Source organism: Mercenaria mercenaria, chromosome 2, assembly GCF_021730395.1.
Source record: "Mercenaria mercenaria strain notata chromosome 2, MADL_Memer_1, whole genome shotgun sequence".
Classification (NCBI taxonomy): Eukaryota; Metazoa; Mollusca; class Bivalvia; order Venerida; family Veneridae; genus Mercenaria; species Mercenaria mercenaria.
In genome coordinates, this window is record NC_069362.1 from 107,608,654 (window position 1) to 107,628,349 (window position 19,696).

The following is a 19,696-nucleotide window of genomic DNA, read 5'->3' on the forward strand; positions in this document are numbered from 1 at the left end:
TAATAACATTTTCATCTCTAAGCCAAAAGCAGTAGTACGTCCTCCATGCGAATAAAACAGTAGAACGTCCGACGATTATAATTCGAACGGCAAATGACGTAACGTAAAAGACTTTGAAAGAAAATAAACAATATAATGCGATTGTTAGCGCCTTTTCTTTGACTGGAAGGGGCATCCGTGCCCGAGTGCTTAAGGTCGCTGACTTCGAATTACTTGGCTCTCACCGGTGTTTGATTGAGTGTTTCTTGGAGCCAATATTTCTTTATGTGAGAAAGCCATCCAGTTGGCTTATAGAATATCGGTGGTCTTACCACAGTAGTCTCTGTAGCTTGAAAAGATGCCCGGAGTGCACCTAAAGATTTTCTCCACAGTGTAAAGCTGAAAAAAGTCATTATATGACCTAAAGTGTGTCGATGTTACTCTAAACCCTCCAAACAACAAACAAACAAAAACATACAAGGGCAATGTGCAGAGTTTGATAAGCACACAAAACAAAAAATTGTTCGTCTGTTTAACTAAAATTAATTATCACTCCATAGAAGTAAGCAGCATGACAGCGAAGAAAAGATATGCATAATTCGCACAAATTTGCCTTGTCAAAAATACTTAAGCTATGACTTAATATCTCATTTTGCTCCTTCTGTAAATTGCTGATTTGTTTTGTTAAAAACTTCATAACAAATTCTTGCTTCTAAACCTTTGACGGAAATGATTGCTTCTGAAGCGTAAGTGGAAAAAGAAAATTGTCGTAAAGAAAATGTCTGAACTATAGACGAACGATTACGATACCATTTGTTATACCACATATCAAACCAGGACATTTGTGTTGCACGTGCATATACTTAACTGAATACCAGCTACGAAAGTCATATTCGGACGTATATTTAATTCATTTAGTATATGGTTTGATTCAGGGAGTCGGATGCGCGTATGGGTTCGTGCGACAGATGTAATGGGCAACATAAAGACAGACAGTACGATTGTAACTGTTGATGGATCAAATCCAAAAATATCCAAACAGTTGGGAGATGACCATAAATTTGAAGCGAACGTCAAACATGCTACATACAATTATACGTCAAGGTTAAGAAAATCTAATAATAGCTTTTGTAAAATTTAATCTTAAGTTAGAAACCGTTAATATATATCACTTAATTATACATTTTAAGTACTTGTTTTATGATTGTTGTCTCAGTGGTACAGTACCCAAATTATTTTGTCAATCTGTTTTATCAGAATAACTGAAACTTGAGGTTGTATTTACCTATTTTGACGAAAGAAAGTTTGTGTTCAATTTCAATTTTCCTACTATCGATAGCACTTCTAGCTAGTAACATCTCCATAGCACATCAAGACAGTAATGTTCCTCAGTGATCACAATTTACATGTGTATTTTAAAGGATACGTTTTACTGCCAAAGACGATAACAGCGGAGTACATAAAATTGGATTTGCTATCACAATTAAAACTTCTGGTAAAGCTGATCGAATAGTATATGAAGGTTTTGCCCCGGCAAATATGAAAAATGTAAGTAAGGCACCGATTTTAGAACGGCAGATTTGTACCAGCATTATTTCACATTTTTGATTTAATACTATACAAATATAAACTCTTTTTTCTATATCACACTATATTGCACAAGCTGTTTTATTATATAAACTTGAATAATGGATACTTTTGGAAACTGTTATTGAAAAATATACAAACACTTTTGGTGAAAGTTTTAGACAAACATTGCGTGACATATCAGAACACATTTTATCAATGTCAGTTTCATACAATAAACTATGTAAATGAAATTAACGAAGAAGTTGGCACTTTACCGTGCATTGTAGTTCCGAGCATATTGATATAGCGCAGCGACTAAAATACTTGACGTGAATTTAAAAAGTAAGAGCTGTATTGTAGCTATTCAATATTATTAACTTCGAACTGCTGTGTAATATGACTTTGAACAGCGTTATCTGTTTCACAGGGCAAAAGAGAATACCTTTACCGATGATTTATATATATTAATTTACATTGATACATGGCAATATAAATTGCCGGTCCATAGTTTATCCACAGTTTGTACTATTGACAGATATTTAGTTGACCGGCGTGTATAGTATTTCACTCTTATCACTTTATTTAGAAGTAATCGAACACACATTAAAACCAGAATGTGGTTACCAAAGGCTTGACAAGCACATCTTTCGATGGCAAAAGGTAATAAAAAATAAAATAGAAATATAAATTCGTTTGTATATTTGAATGCGATTTCGTAGTTGTTTGTAAACGTATATTTTTTAATGTAAGAACAAACAATGAAACAGGAAAACTGTCTAAATTTCAGACAACTGATGATCCCCTCTGTGACATCATAGAAAACAAGTGTTTCATTGCTAATCAGAAACTGGAATTGGATAACTGTTGGTTCATGATCAGCAAGAGTGATCTCGAAACAAGTACAGCTTCTGTAGAAGTTACAGCATATAACCAGGCATTGCTTACGGCGTCGACAACCTTTGATGTAAGTTGACGTACTAGAAGTAGTTGTATGTAAATTTTCCGAACAGATGATTGTGCATTCGTGAGAATCGACAGTTTCATAATATATCAACATATTACTGGTATTTCAGTTAGTTTTTTTTTCCATATATTGCTGTTGATATATATACAGCAAGATATGAAAAAAATGAGAGCAATTATTCGAATTAATAGTAGATGTAATGTTTTAACTGTTTGATAAGTAGTGTTGCAACTATTTGCAAATTGATCCGTTATAGTCTCACAATATCAGTAAAAAAGCAAGATATGTCTGAGATCTAGACAAAACAATGTTTGTATTTAATAGGTTGGTCACGTGAAACATCTGGAAGGGCTTGAAAAATGTAAGTGCTATGTTTTCTTTTTAAATGTTACTTAACGTTACCTAATTATCTTTATAAGTGTTTTACATTCCATATTCATGCACAGACAGTATCAGCTCACTTAAAGCTTCTTATTGATTTTGATGATATCAAAGGGTTAAATGCAAAGATTTGACAACTTACTATGCGTTTTATATAGTTCATAATTTTATAATACATTAAAACTACATTCCGTTTCCCTATATTTTCAACTTAAAACAGAACTATAAGAAGATCTTTCGGAAGAATAGATCTCGTTCGTTTTACACGAAATGTTCAGATAATAGTTAGATGCTCAAGACACGAAAACAGAAATGTTGTATCCAATATTTTTATAATCTATCATATTATCAATGCTATTTACATTCTTTTTACATCTTGTCCATATTTTATTTTTAGCTCATCTGAGCTCAGGTGAGTTTTTCTGATCACTCGATGTCCGGCGTCCGTCGTCTGTCGTCTGTCTGTCTGTCTGTCTGTTGTCTGTCAACATTTAGCTTGTGTATGCGATAGAGGCTGTATTTTCCAATTAATTTTCAAGAATTTTGGTCAGAATGATTACCTTGATAAAATCTAGGCCCAGTTCGAAAATGGGTTATCTGGGTTCAAAAACTAAGTCACTAGGTCAAATAAAAAAAAAACTTTGTGTATGCGAAAGAGGCTGTATTTTTCAATTAATCTTCATGAATTTTGGTCAGAATGACTACCTTGATAAAATCTAGGCCGAGTTTGAAAATGGGTCATCTGGGGCAAAAACTAGGTCACTAGGTCAAATCAAAGAAAAATCTTGTGTATGCGATAGAGGCTGTATTTTTCAAATAATCTTCATAAATTTTGGTCAGAATAATTGCCCTTATGAAATCTAGAGAAAGTTTGAAAATGGGTCATCTGAGGTCAAAAACTAGGTCACTAGGTCAAATCAAAGGAAAAGCTTGTACATGCGATAGAGGCTGTATTTTTCAATTGATCTTCCTGAAATTAAGTCAAAATGATAACCTTTAAGTTAATGAAATCTAGGCCAAATTTGAAAATGGGTCATCTTGGGTCAAAAAGTAGGTCACTAGGTCAAATCAAAGAAAAACCTTGTGTATGCGATAGAGGCTGTATTTTTCAAAGATCTTCATGAAATCTGGTCAGCATGATTGCATTGATGAAATCTAAATCAAGTTTGAATATGGTTCATCTGGGAACAAAATTAGGTCACTAGGTCAAATCAAAGAAAACCTTTGTGTATGCGATAGAGGCTGTATTTTTCAATTGATCTTCCTGAAATTAAGTCAGAATGGTTGCCTTGATAAAATCTAGGTCAAGTTTGAATATAGGTTATCTTGGGTCAAAAAGTAGGTCACTAGGTCAAATCAAAGAAAAACCTTGTGTATGCGATAGAGGCTAATTTTTTTTCAACTGATCTTTATGAAATTTTGTCATAATGATAGCCTTGATGAAATCTAGGTCAAGTTCGAATATGGGTCATCTGGGTCAAAAACTAGGTCACTAGGTTAAATCAAAGAAAATGCTTACTTATTTTTGCTCCAATTTTAATAATTGGTCAGAATGTTTTTCCATGAAATCACTAGGTCAAACATGTTTACACTTTCTAATATGTTGTGTTATGGTGTGTTTCTCAGGTGAGCGACTCAGGGCCATCTTGGCCCTCTTGTTTATTCTTTAACCCAATTTATCAAAAATAAAACCAATAAAATAGGACTAACAAAAGGTGCAAGAATTGTCTAATTCTATAAACATGTTTTTTTGTGGAATTCTAAATTGCCATTTTTTTTAACTTCTTTTTCTTCCTCTTGGCGTTCACCTAACTTTTTAACTTGAAACAATTTCAGACAGCGGTCCGGAAAACATACGCATTGAATCACCCACTCCTAACGGATTTCGTGTCGCCTGGGACCTTCCAGAGAAATTGTCGTGTTATGGGAGAGCTGAAATAGTTATAGTGTTGCTTAAAAAGGTAACTGACCATGTGAGGCCCATGAATGCCTTGAATTTCAGAGAATTTATTGTGCTTTAGGTAAACAAGAACCTTATCAATCGAGTTTTGGTAGGAGGGAGTATATTGAAATTATTTAGTCATATACGTTTTCACGAAATGGAATTGAGAGAATTTAAAGAACGACACAAAACTGTAAATCGGTCCAATCTGTTTTATATACGTGATACTTTGTTGTTTAATGTGTATGGAGAACTGTGTCGAAACTCGCAAAGAATTCTTAGAAAATTCCTCCGTTAACTCAATAAAGTGTTTTTATTTGTCTGGATACAATGAGCAAAAGCAACTAGTCCATCCATTTGCCTGTCTTGCCTTTCCTTATATCCGCCAAACTTGTCTGGAGAAAACTATAAAAGCGCTGAAAGAAATAAAATGAAATTTGATAGATGATCTTAGGGAAAATGCATTGCCTAAAAATTTTACTTTAGGAATTTGTTTGTTTGTTTCGGGTTTAACGCCGTTTTTCAACAGTAATTCAGTCATGTAACGGCGGGCAGTTAACCTAACCAGTGTTCCTGGATTCTGTACCAGTACAAATATGTTCTCCACAAGTAACTGCTCACTTCCCCACATGAATTATCAGAGGTGGAGGACTAATGATTTCAGACACAGTGTCTTTTATGAAATCGTCACGGAGAACATACGCCCCGCCCGGGGATCGAACTCGCGACCCTGCGATTCGTAGACCAACGCTCTCCTTACTGAGCTGAGCGGGCAAGCATAGGAGTTTGTCCGATTAATAAGTGACAAAGATGGGAATCTGTCGGATTAATAAGTGACAAAGAGCGGAGTTGCAGGTTAGTGTTTGAAATTGTCTTAATGTTTTGTCCTGATAATTTCTTATAATGTCTATGAGAAATACAAGATGTAAAAGAGAAGAGAGAAAATGCAAAGCGCAAAACTCATAACAGTAAGTAAACGCTACACATAATAACTTAATAACATAATAGATTTTCGCCCTTTAGCCCATTTAACAACATTACTGTATTTTAAAGAAATTCTCACAACGTTAGAGAGCAAAGTGAGGAAGTGCAGTGAATATTTTTTCGATCAGTTAATTTCTTACATTTTGGTAAGTATTAAAAGCTTTGCAAATTCTGTACGTTGATAGACGAGAATAAGCGAAAGAGGTAAACTTGTTGATTACTGATGTTATATCACCACGGTTATATAGCACAGTGGTGGGCGTTTTGGCTTCTCTTAGTTTAAACAGTATTTATTTCAATCAGTCAAGTACACATAACATAAACATCATTGTAACAAATACAGTTAGGATTAGGAAAAAAGTTACAAGGTAACTTATATGAATCCATTTCCTAATACATACAAATAATTGGCTTCTCTTGTCGATGAGATATTCGCTCCACTAGTTTATAGCCGTAAACAGATATAAAAATAACTAGAAAGAACTAATGTATAATCTAGTATTAAAGTGAAGTATTGATATTTTTCTTTATCAATCTACTATGCAATTTGCCACATGTATGTAGGTAGATTCTTCATTTGCACTGCATTCCTATTGGTGTTTATCCATACGGATTTGTAAATACCACCGCTGTATAAGTATTGTTATTCATTCTAACTCTTCTTCATTATTCACTTATTTTCTTAATGTTACTGTTCTAGAATTGTCATGAAAATATATATATGAATATTCAATATACTTTCATGGTATGAGTTTTAATCGTATAAGTTTAAATGAGTTTTGTTTTGCTCTACAGACAGCCAGTGAAGAAATCAAGCTTGAGACTTACTATACTCCTGGAACTAGCAAATACTTTGACATTCTTGGACTTGACGCTGTGACAGACTACCAAATTAATTTTGCGTTGAAAATGCCAGATGCCGCCGCAGAACAAGAGACAGGCCTCAACTTAAATGTGAAAACACGTATAAGCTATATTACATAATTACTGCGAAGCTGATTTCATTCGATCAATTAATGTGTACTTACATAACGTTATTTATCATGTAGGAAAGACATGTATTTGGTACTACTGTATCAATGTCTAACTCCTATTGCTATGTGTACAGAGGTTTAAAAGGAATAAGGCAAGCTCTCATGGGTATCTTTTTGCCATCAATTTTAAACAAGAAATTACTACAGTCCCTAATTTCTACCTTAAATTTTATATAAAGTATGGATTATGCAAGTTTTAAGTTCCGCTTAAGCTGTTGTTTGAAGGCGTTAGAGAATGCCATACTGCATTACCTTGATCAAACCAAGTCAGCTTTTACACGTAGTTCGCTTCATGCATACTACTATTTGTATAATGAATTGTAATAAAGCTAAATTCAATAATTTGCTGTTTAAATATGGCATTTATTGATATTGATTTTGCTACGATATGCCAGTCACCTGTGCATGTGTAACGTTCCTTCATTTGTCTTGAAAATTGTATGTAACACACAATTTATAAAAATTACAATGGAGAAGTTCCTTTGCATATGTTTGAAAATATTCGACACGCTGTAGGAAATATATTCACACACAGATTGATGCGATTCTGTTGCTGAACATGACAATTTTAGAATAAGCGTCTTCAAGTAAGATTTTGGTTTAGATTACATCAGTGAAAAATCGACAAGACTAATCAGGCTTTTACAAAATGATATCATGTAAAAGTGGTATGCTTAAGAAAAGATAAAGTCAAAGAACTAACCGCCACGCCTCCGCCAAAAGAACCAACTTAATTTACGTTTAATTTATTTTGATCTTCACAGCGGCACCTGAAACAGCAAGTGTAGATGTAGGACTTATCGTAGGAATCGTTGTTGGTACGTTGTACTTTTAATTTCTAAAACCTTTGTCCTTGTTTGTTTTTTTGTTTTTTTCTGATAGTTTATTTATTACATTTAAGTTAACCCTTTACCCAGTAATATGAAATATTTTTGTCTTTGATTGCGGCATTTGTAAGTTTTCTCGTGCCCAGTCCAGATTTTTACCATTAACTTCATATGATTTAGCATAATGTTTCCCAGGCTGATAGGCAACAGCAGATTGTACTAAAATATGTTCACAGAAATAATTGCTAAAATTAACGATAAACTATCTGTATTGCATATATTCTAACATTGGCGGATTAGAAATTTATCAAAACTGACAAAACGGAGAAGTCGATAATTTAAGGTATTAGGTCAATAATAGAGTATCTCCTTTTTGAAGAGTATTCAATTCCTACCATAAACTTACTTTGACTGCAATTTTCAGGAGGGGGGGGGGGGATGCGTAGGTTCAAGCCCCACTGGGACCAATTTTTCCCCTTATTTTCCTTTTTTTCTAGTAAGTTTTTACTTCTTTCAAGACTTATTATTGATTTATTGTACAAAAGTTGGAAAAAACCCATTTGATAAGCGATTTCTTGCTGTTCAAAGTGAATTTACCTCTCTGAAACAGAAGGGGTAGCGTTAGACATCTTTAAAAATACTGAGTTACATGCGGCAAAAGTTCTCTATTTTTGCCGTCGTTCTTTAGATTACATATTGTGGAAGAAATGTAGGCAGGTTTTACTTCTGTCTCAAGGTTATTTTTGAATGAAGCGAGCAAAATTCAAAACAGACCCGCAGGATTCGACCTTATTTTTTCAATGTTGGAGTTAAAATTCTGTCTCATTAAATCCGTTTATCCTACCCTCATACAAGATAGAGCACAAAATCGGCCTGCCTAATAAACTTTGCTTTATCTAGTCAGTGTCAAGATATCACATTTGCGGGAACTTTTGAAATCACATATTTTATCAAAATTTTGCATTGAAACCATCACTATTGTATTGGAAATGCTTGAACTTAGAAAATGAGTGGTCAGATTTTAGGTTTTTATCCAGAAAAAAAAAATGTTATTACTATTTTTCACTTTTACAGCACTTCACTGTGTTGTCTTCAGCCTGAAATTTTGCAAACACCTTTTTTCCGAATTTTTCACAGAAACCATTATCATTGTATTGGAAATGTTCTTACTAAGAAAATAAGTGGTAATATCAAAAGTTTTTATCCAGAAACAAAGAAGTTATTGCAATTTTTCAGTTTTATCCACAAATAGAATTGCACTTGCAAACGTAATATATGACGTCAAGTCTGCACGCTGTTGCTCTTTCCAACGACTTTTTTCCCTATTTTCTGAACAGGTAGGATAAATAGAATATTAGATTACTGTCTGAAAAATTTAAATTTATTAGTCTCGTCTACGAAAAAAATATAAGGCTCGGCACAGCCTCGCCTAATATATTTTCTTCGTCTTGCCAAATAAATTTAAATTTATCAGACAATAACCTAATATTCTCTATTTACTTGCGGCGCCCTAGAAAAAAATGATATTGACAGTTTTATTTTAAGTTTTATAATTGTTTACTTATAGTTTGTTTGATGTTTCTTTTATAAAAAATAATGGTATAATGAATTCTCTGCAAACGTTTTGGGTAGAGGCCATCACTTTGAAATTTGTCTCTACTTGAGCTTGAGAAAATATCATAAATTACACAAAATTTATAAAATACAGCACGGTAAAAGTTTTTAAAAATTTTCAACGCAGTGCGAAGCACGGTCAGCTGTAAGAATATACCAAGCAAATGCCATTTTTTAAACATTTCTATTAGGGATCTAATACCTTAAAGTGTTAATACCATTAGTTAACGCGACATTGTACATGTGACATTATAAATAGATATTCGAACGAGTTTTGCACAGAATGATAATATAAATGGTTTTAGATTTAGAAAAATCACTTTTTTTACATAATAGGCGTGCTGGTTCCTGTGATCATTGCTTTTTTGGTTATCATCTTCCTTATCAGACGGCGTTACATACGTCCTGCACAGCAAATCCAGAATGTCAGGAGAGCTGTTAGCAGGAAGATCAGAAGTTCAATGCACGGTGATCTCGATAATTCAAAACCAAGTGGCTCTCGATCGAGGAATGTGGCGTATGATGTAAGATTTAAGTAAACCAAAATGATACAAGCAGGCTTCGTTTTGTTCAGTTCTCTTCAGACCGCTTGTATCGTGTTTAGTTTATACTAGTTTATAATATGTCGGTTGTGAGGAAAGTTCTAAAATTTACTTTAACCACTCTCGACACCTCGTTCCTGAAGACATGAGAAAGAGAAGCCAGATTCTAATTTTAAAAGCTGTGAGCACCAAGCAAGAGAGTTACTGGTATAATTTTTCGTCCTTGTTATGTTGCGTCCGAGGATCTCCCGCACTGGACGCGGACGCTCTACCGCTAGGCTACCGAGGCATGTGTCTTGTAAAGGGCATTGAATAAAATGTATTTTCGAACAGTAATTATCGTAACTACTTGTATTACTTTTGTTTATGATTTATTCCTCAGAATCGAGACGATGATTTGTACATCTATGGCGGAATGGATATGGAAGTACCACAGATATGGCATGTCGACCGGAATGACATAACGTTTGAATCATTAATCAAGAGTGGACACTTTGCCAACATCTACAAAGCCAGACTTAAAAGAGGAAAAGGGTCTGAGGATGTTGTTGTAGCTAAGACCTTAAAAGGTATTTTGATATATATATATATTACTCTGTCGAAACGAATACTGGCATTACTAGTATGAAACATACTTTCTTCAAGAACAGAAACAATATCTCTATAAAGCATTAAAAAAAGTGAATAATCGATCAAACATACATTTTCATGCAGGAAACCCAAAACACACTTGTACTGTTTTACCTTTAGCCTGCTGGCGACAAGTGATTCTGCCTTTGCGACCAGTGCAGACCAAGATCAGCCTGCACATCCGTGCAGTCTGATCATGGTCTGCACTGTTCGCTGTTCAGTCAGTAAATTTTCAGTGAACACCCCTTAAAACAATAAATGGTATTGCCCAAATTGGAAGATGGACAAGTCCATTTTAGAAATTTAGCAGGCTAAGGGTTAAAGATCTTCAATGCCCATCTTTCACTATACCATTTTATCTTTAGACATTTACCTCCAGTGTACAGAATCCTCATTAAATGTATTGAGCTTTACTAAATATATTAATTAAGTTTGCATATAGAGCAACATGCATAATAATAAGATACCATGCAGCAACACTCGATTGTTTAAAAACAACAGCCTGTTTTTAGCGGTATACCAGTTCACATTTATATTGTGCTTATCTATATATACGCTTAGTGTGTACTATTTTAAACCTATTGCATTGTACTGTAGATACAACTTGTTATAAACTTGTTAACTTTATGTTCTTATATACACTATATGAAGTAACTGTTCCTGTTTTAATTATGAAATTTGGATCAGATATACTTATAAAGATAGTGTTTTGTAAAGTATACAAAATATTTATACGAAGTCTGTGAAAAGAAAACATAGTCACGTGTCTCTTTATACAACGGTAAAGAAAATTTGTAAAAACATGTTTATGAAATGTAACTTAATTGAAGAGTTGCTTTCTATTTACGCAGAGAGATTCACACCTGAAGATGCATTGTTGATGAAGGCCAAGATCAACTTTACCGGTGACAAAGTCGGAGACCATCCAAATATCCTAAGATTTATCGGCGCAGTTGTCAGTGACGACGCCAGTAATATAAACCTGTTCAATAACTTGAATATAGCAGCAAAAAATAAACCGTTTTTTTTCTACACGCAATCCACGGTGCCTTATCTACCATCTGAACTACCAAATCCCCTATTAGATGTGACTCGACTATATTTCCTTTTTGACTAATTAGTAATGATGCTGTTTTAATAAAGACCCTGTATTTTGTTCACAAGAATTGCCATTGAAACAGTCTTGACTGTCTTGATTGTCGATGTTCTGTCATGCTAATAAAGCAGAGCTTGAAATAAATCTTATCTTCAACCGTACTACATTTGAGCCGTGCGATAAGAAAACCAACATTGTGCGTTTGCGACCAGCATTGATCCAGACCAGCCTGCGCATCCGCGCAGTCTGGTCAGAATCAATGCTGTTAGCTGACGGTTTCTTTAATTGCAATAGGCTCTAAAAGTGAACAACATGGATCCTGACCAGACTGCGCAGATGCGCAGACTGGTTTGGATCCATGCTGTTCGCAAAGGCATAATGTTGGTTTTCTTATGGCGCGGCTCATTTAGCATTTCAGAATTGATTACAAGTTTCACTTTCTCCTTCTAAGTGTACAAAGTTAAGTTACGATTTTCAACAATTTTGATTAAACTTCTTTCAGCAAGTTTGTGTTTTTTGAAGGCTTCAAACGGTCGAGAGCACTGTCATTAGATAGTTCGTATTTAATATATCATTGTAATGTAATTGTTTTATGTTTATCCAGTGGGTCCATTTATTATTTATGAATACTGCGAAAACGGAACAATGCGGGATTACTTAGTCGATCGGAAGAACAATATTACCCTGGACTTACAGGAGAATCTGTTCCGGTTTGGTCTTGACATTGCAAAAGGGATGGAATATCTTGCTGGAAAAGGGGTAACAGAAACATTCTATTTAACGTCATACTTCTTCCTATTTATGTATATTTCTATCCAAAATCAGTTTTACATCTGACGTCATGCAAAACAAAAACAAATAACCCTGAATGTAATATATTTCAATTCAGATTGTCCATCGTCGGCTAGCTGCTCGAAACATTCTTTTGACTTTTCATAACGAGGTGAAGATTTCAGGCTTTGGTCCCCAACCTTCAGAAGAGGACGGGGGAGACGCTGACAAAGGAAAACGGGTATATTAGTTATTCAGAAATTAGATTTCTATGATAATGTAGTAGATAAAATCCAAATACGCAGCCACTTTATGAAATGAAAAATATGTACTAAAATTTTCAACATTTCGTGTACGTGTCTTCATCAGGGAATAATAATTAACAATGGATATAACGTCAAAGCAAGTTACACACAGATGGGGAAACAGATTGCAGTATAATGGATGCAAAGTGTACTAATGATATTATGTACAAGTACGTTTAAAAACGAAAGAATTTTAGTATTAAACATAAAGCAACAATAACGTGACGTATAATATAAGGCAGCACAGGATCAGAATGATCAAAATGTACCTTTCTACGGGCAGTTTAAAGAGTCCAGTTATTACATTTGTTTTGGTTAGTTGCATTAAATGTTTCTAAAGTATCATTTTATAGAGCTTGTTAACTGTAGCAACAACAGTCTTTAAATAGCATGTGGTAAAAGTATAAAGTCTCCCCGTATGCGGACTCTGTGTTGGTTGACTTCAATCAAATTTAAATTGTAGTTATTACTTAACTTATAGTTAAAACTTTAACAAGGTCTTAGGATGAAAGCAATGCATGCATATCTTTATAAGAAACGTCAAGTTTGAAAAAAAAAATTTAAACGTTAATTTGCAAAGAATTTCATACAGGATATCATGCCTCTTACTACACAATAAAAATACTTATAAATAAGATATGTTCAAAATTCAAGAAGTTTCTACTCTTACCCCAGAGACTGAAAGAGTTATGTAAATATTTATTTGAATATCTATATAAAGAAGAAATATTTTGCCATAAGTCTGTAACAGAACAAGTCAATCAATTAGTGACCTGTAATCAACGACGGTAGTAGCAATAATTTGACAAACATAATTATTATTATTATTATTATTATTATATTACCATCGTCATCAAGTTTTCTAAATATTACTATTATCATTATTATTATCTGCATTAGCATCTCAATAATCTTTATCTGTTTTATCATATAAATAATGTTATTTCCTATCATTTTAGTTAGAGGAGTTTACTGCTATGGAAAAATTACAATTTCTAATTTTCAGGAAAGAATACCAATCAAGTGGGTGGCACCAGAATGCATGGAATCTACCCGTGATGCAACAGAACAAAGCGATGTCTGGTCGTATGCCGTGGTGCTCTGGGAGATATTCTCTCTTGGTTTGTAATACCTTATGTTATATGTGCTTGCAAGCAGAAATAAGAAGTTCTTACATTAATTAAACCTTTGTCTTTTTATTGTTTACATTTCTATCATTTAGGCTAAAACGTACTTAAGCTAAAGTATCGGTGAAAAATCCATTTTTTGCTTTCACAAGCATCATGAACTTGTAATAATTTATTTTAACTTACTAAATGTAATTTCATAACAGTATAAAATAGGTGTTCGTGGCATTTCAGCCTTCCGGATTAGATTCAGTTTTATCCTAGTCAGTTAGTACTTGTAAGAAGAAAATAATTATGATATTTTATTTCTATGCTAGGAGACACGCCGTACACGGGAAAAGGTACTGATCTTCCTAAAAGACTGAAAAAAGGCGAAAGACTTGCTAAACCCGAGCAGTGTGACGACACGTAAGTGTATTTGAGCCGCGCCATGAGAAAACCAACATAGTGGCTTTGCGACCAGCATAAATCCAGACCAGCCTGCGCATCCGCGCAGTCTGGCCAGGATCCATGCTGTTCGCTAACGGTTTCTATAATTGTAATAGGCTTTGAAAACGAACAGCATGGATCCTAACCAGACTGCGTCGGTCTGAGTGCACTTTCGGGAATTTTATAGGTTACTAATAGATGTAATGCAAGCATAAACAGGTTTTCTTTATAAATCTTTTGTTAGATTTCGATAATTCAGATAGATATTTAGATCGCAATTAGCAGTAAACAGGTTAACGTAACAAATACACTGCCTGTCTGTCTGTCGGCCAAAATTTTCTGTTCCGAATCAAATTTCATGTATTATGAACTATGAAAGAAGCGTACATATGATTATAATAAAAGTTTTGGCTTTAATTTTATTTTGCCATTTACAGGTGGTATGCGGTCATGAGGAAATGCTGGTCTTACGATGCCCGAAAAAGACAAACATTTTCCGATATTAGACAACAGCTGGATGATCTTTTCGTGGAGTCCCCTGGTGACGACTACTACTTTTACAAGCGATAATCGTGCATAAACATAACATAGAGGATCGAGATCTTAAATATCTGCTATAAACATTATTCGGGATGCTATTATATTCATTTTAGAAGACAGTTTTTTTTTTTTAGAAAAATCTATTACATTCGTAATTGGTGTTAGACTGTTAGCTGAAAAATGAACTTCAAAAGGAGATCTAACATGGAAGTTGAACATAGTACACATATTAATTTAGAATACATGTAACTTACATATATTTAGAGTTTAATTTTATTTTGTGGTTAGATCTCAAAGATGTCTATTAAGTGCAGTGATGAACTTGTAAACAATTTAATGGTTATAACGCTATTGATTTTAAGGTATTGGACCCCTAATAGTAATGTTTAAAGAATGGCATATTCTTAAAGTTGGCCGTGTTTCGCACCGTATTGCAATTTTTAAACAACTTTTACTGTGCCGCTTTTTGCAAATTTTTTATAATTCATGATATTTCCTCAAGCTCAAGTAGAGACAAATTGTAAAGTGATGGCCACTATCCAAAACGTTTGCAGATAATTCATTTTACCATTAATTTTGATAAAAAACATCAAACTATTGGTAAACAATTGCAAAACACAAAATTAAATTTTCAATATAATTTTTTCTTGGCTGCTTTAAATAAACGGATTTGATGAGACAGAATATTAACTTCAACATTGAAAAATTAAGGTCGAATCCTGCCGGTCTGTTTTGAATTTTGCTCACTTCATTCAAAAATAACCTTGGGGTAAAAGTAAAACCTACCTACATTGAATACTCTTCAAAAAAGAGGTACTCTATTACGGGTCTAATACCTTAAAGCAAATGGAATGCTAGAAAATGTCGTATATACTATCTTTGTTTTCTGTCTGTCTTTTATGAATAATTAGTTGTAATGACACCAAAATGTCAAACAAGAATAATGATAATGATAATAACCAGACAGGAAAAAAATATAAAATTATCATCGTTTGGGTTTGTGTAAAAATTTCATACATTTGACAGATACATTTTTCTTTATCATGGTTTCACTATTGTACATATTCAGCATATTATGATACAGATCAAACACATAAAATATATAACATAGTCATTTATTCATCAAATTTCTAGATAGGAGATATTTTGTATTTTAAAGACACAAAAAAATAAGGCAGAGTTTTTACACTTAAACAGATAAAATAAGTCTCATATTCCTTCATTTTACAAAGCACAGAGTCTGTTATGGTTTAATTTCTAAGAAGTAAACAACAAATTTAAAGCCCTAAAACATATTTTGTTTTAAAATTTCAGAGACACAAAAAAGTAGATTTTACGCTTAACAGATAAACAAAGCTGCATATTCATTCATTATACATAGAACACAGTATTGTATAGCTAAATTTCTTAGAATTAAACAGCAGGTTTATACAAAACAAAATCTTAAAAGAAAGATTTGTTGTAGATATTTATTTTAAACCTACATATTATATTCAATCATTTGACTTTTCAGGTTCAACCTTGTTTGCTACATAGATTCGTCTCTTAGCACAAGTAAAGTGTTTTGTTACGCGACCCACTGCCCTTCAGGTGATTCTTTAATGGACTTTGATCATTTCTGATAAACCACACTGCAAAGATTTGCACGTTTTTATTTTTAAAGTATGATGTTTCCGACGAAAGAGAGATAATTTGCAATCGAAATTTTTGTTATAAACGGCAATTTTATTTCAAACAGAATTCTCTGCAAAATGGATTTCCTAATTGTTCTGAACAAATTTTGTATATATGCATGTATATATAAAGCTGAATGAAGAACAGTGTTTTGTGAGATATAAAACCCTCAACTACAATTCATTTAAAGGGAGGTAACAAAAGATTTTACATGATCCATCCTGTCGTCAATGTCATTTTTTCAACCTACTAAAAACTCATAGACCACCTTCAAACACATCATGTTTCAAGACCCAATACAATTCTCTCCATATTCCCATCGATATCGATTCGTATTAAAATCAGGCTTGAAATACAACACGCTTAAAATTTTCATTTACCTAAACAAAATCGCTTTACAATTTGCATAAATCATTCTTCAAATATGCCTAGAATATGTTTGAAACACGAATAAATAATACATGAAACACAAACTAGGCTTCATAAAGTCATAGTAATTGTCTCGTCATGCTTATTTTCTCATAAATCGTCCCAATTTCTAATGCCATAAATCATCCCAATTTCTAATGCCATGCTTCAGAATCTCAAGCTCTCTTCATAAACACGCTGAAAACATTTCCATTTCCACAAGGCTTCAAAAATATGGGAAACGCTTTTCAAATGTTCATGTTTCTTCAAAGCTTGTCAACTGTAAATAACTTATGTGACAAATAAGCACTATGCAACGTCATACATAGTTGGAGCTAAGCTGATCATTGTTTTACATTACTTTGAAAATGTTGGTGGTATGTTCTGATGATTGGAGAATAATGAAACACCAAATTGCCAAATTGCCGTGAAAAAAAGTTATTATAACTGACTCCTTTGATGTTTTTGTGCTAAAACTATTAGTGAGACTACCTTTTACATTATGTTTTATAACAAAGCAAGTCCTGTCGTTTTACTTTACAATAGCCATAATTATGCCACTAAACTCACCAGTGCCTTATTAGCCTATTGTAACTTCTTTAAAAATGGATAACTTAATCGAAGTATTTAGTATTATTATTTATGCTATGTAATTGTTTACAGCTACAAATGTTTAATCTTCTTTCGCATGCTTTATTTCATATGATCTTGCTCGTCTGACGTACTTTTTAAGCTAGAATAAAATTAAAAATCGTAGTTTCTGTGTTGTATTTTTTCTCTTAAAGGTATGTTTTCCTTTAAGTTTTTCTTCGAATAGCCGAGCGAAAACCTTAGGTGCACAAGTTCACATGCTGAATAATATTCCTAACAGGTTTCATGAGTCTGGTTGAATTAAGATATATGCTTCACAAGCATTTTATGTGTATTTGTCACTAAGTCAGGGACCATAACTCCAATTTGACTGATTGAAATCCCAAGCAGAATACCAAGGGCGCAACTTCCTTCACGTGCTATATAAAAAATCGCTAATGTTTTATGACTCTAAGTCAAATACATTTTGATATGCGTATGACACAAACCCATTTATGCATATTTTTGAAAATCAAGGGCCATAACCCTGGTCTAACTAAAAAAAAATCCCAGGTGCACAACTTCATATGCTTAATGATACTTTATGTCTAATGTAGCCCTTTGTAAGATTATACATCAATGTAATAAAAGCAAGTTCTTATCAATTCTAAAATTTTCAGAGAATTGGCGGCCTTTTCTTGTGTAGATCCTACTTCCCTTTCGTATACATGTGAACGCCGGCTAAGTACCTGCATACATCAACACAAATAAATATGAGACGTACTAACAAACAAACACAAACATGCACGAAGAAAGATCAGTAACACAACCACCATTGGAGAGTTTAAACTAGCTGGTAGTAGTTACTGGCACCAGACCATCACATTTTAACTCCAGTAGTTTTCCTATATTACATGACAATGTAAATACATATAGAATTAATCACTTCCACATGAACCTATCACACGCATAACAGTAACCACCTGAACACATGGTCAGAACAAATATGCTCATGTAATGATAGCAAAATAAATAGATATCAACGGAAACATAAACATTTTTATTCAATAAATTTGCAGACGTCATAAGTTCAAGAAAAAAAATCACCGTTAATAGCACAAAGAAGCAGGGAAATGATTATCATCAAACCGGTCAATCCTGTGAGGATGTTTAAAAAGCTACGTGCCATAAATCCTTAACCTGCCCTTTAGTCTCACAACCAAATAGGAAATGGTAGTGACTAACTGTAAAAGACCTGAAAACATAAGCTATCACAGATGTTCCAGAACAATACAGTAAATGTCTCTTTCTAAGAAGTTTTAACAACAGTCAGAAATGGTTATACCCAAAGAATAATGTTTACATCTCCATAAAACATGACTGTGTGGTATATGGTATTGAAGAAGTGTCATCAGATTACAAATTCCGAAATAAGGTAGTAAAAGTAGGAAAAACTGATGCGCTGCCGGTGAAGCTTTTCGGTAATTGTAATGTTATGAAAGTTAATTTCTCCAGCATGACTAAACGGTTTTTGCAAATAACCTGTGAAATATAAACCCAATGAGATGCATGGGATACACCTTCATCAGGGTCAGGGAATTTGGAAATATCAAAATTATTGTAATCTCTCTTGTCATCTTGTCTTTCATGCATTTAATACCATTATCAAAGGAGAGTTGTTAATCTAAATAAAATGAAATTCTACATTAGAAGCAATTATATCCACATTATTAACCTTACCAAACATCTGCTCCCTAGGATCAACGAAATGATTATCCATGGTTCATATATCGTCCAGAAAGCTTGATGTAGATGTCATCTGCATGCGTAGGTACATCCGGGAAAATACGGACATAAGTATAAATACGGACACCAACAGGGGAAACTGATATCGTCAAGTATTCTACTTTATAAGCTTACGAAGGAAATATGCAGAACAATTAATGACATCCCCTGTCCACACCATTCAAAAAGCCATGACGTTATAATAAATATGACACCAGGGAACGTGCTCAAAGACAACTACGAATGCTCTTTTTCCATTCTTGTGTAAACATCGACACACTAGAAATTTACACCAATCAGGTTTAAAGATCTATTTCAGGTGTACCATCGCTCTAATCATTATATAAAATGTTCGAAATCATTTTTCAGTGTTTAATTTCTTTAACAATTGTATCTTTTAAGCTTATAAAGTACCAAAACACCAAAAATAAAGCAAAAAATAAACTGTCCGAATTTTTCCTATCAAATTTGCATTATAGTGAAAATACGGACGTGCAATTTTAGAAACCAGAAACATGTCTTAGA

At 33.5% G+C, this 19,696-nt stretch overlaps 1 protein-coding gene across 2 annotated transcripts in view; it reads left to right on the top strand.

Moving 5' to 3' along the window:
- Positions 1–17,572, top strand: part of LOC123562440 (uncharacterized) — a 45,562-nt gene extending 27,990 nt beyond the window's left edge. For both annotated transcript variants that reach the window (XM_053537474.1, XM_053537475.1), the window contains 15 exons: positions 915–1,083; positions 1,401–1,527; positions 2,336–2,512; positions 2,837–2,873; positions 4,730–4,854; positions 6,615–6,783; positions 7,618–7,671; positions 9,631–9,818; positions 10,219–10,405; positions 11,318–11,437; positions 12,167–12,321; positions 12,452–12,574; positions 13,645–13,759; positions 14,083–14,173; positions 14,632–17,572. In XM_053537474.1, coding sequence (XP_053393449.1) covers positions 915–1,083; positions 1,401–1,527; positions 2,336–2,512; positions 2,837–2,873; positions 4,730–4,854; positions 6,615–6,783; positions 7,618–7,671; positions 9,631–9,818; positions 10,219–10,405; positions 11,318–11,437; positions 12,167–12,321; positions 12,452–12,574; positions 13,645–13,759; positions 14,083–14,173; positions 14,632–14,764 — 1,970 coding nt within the window. In that variant the 3' untranslated portion in view covers positions 14,765–17,572. The remainder of the gene's footprint in view (positions 1–914; positions 1,084–1,400; positions 1,528–2,335; positions 2,513–2,836; positions 2,874–4,729; positions 4,855–6,614; positions 6,784–7,617; positions 7,672–9,630; positions 9,819–10,218; positions 10,406–11,317; positions 11,438–12,166; positions 12,322–12,451; positions 12,575–13,644; positions 13,760–14,082; positions 14,174–14,631) is intronic.
- The last annotated feature ends 2,124 nt before the right edge of the window (positions 17,573–19,696 follow it).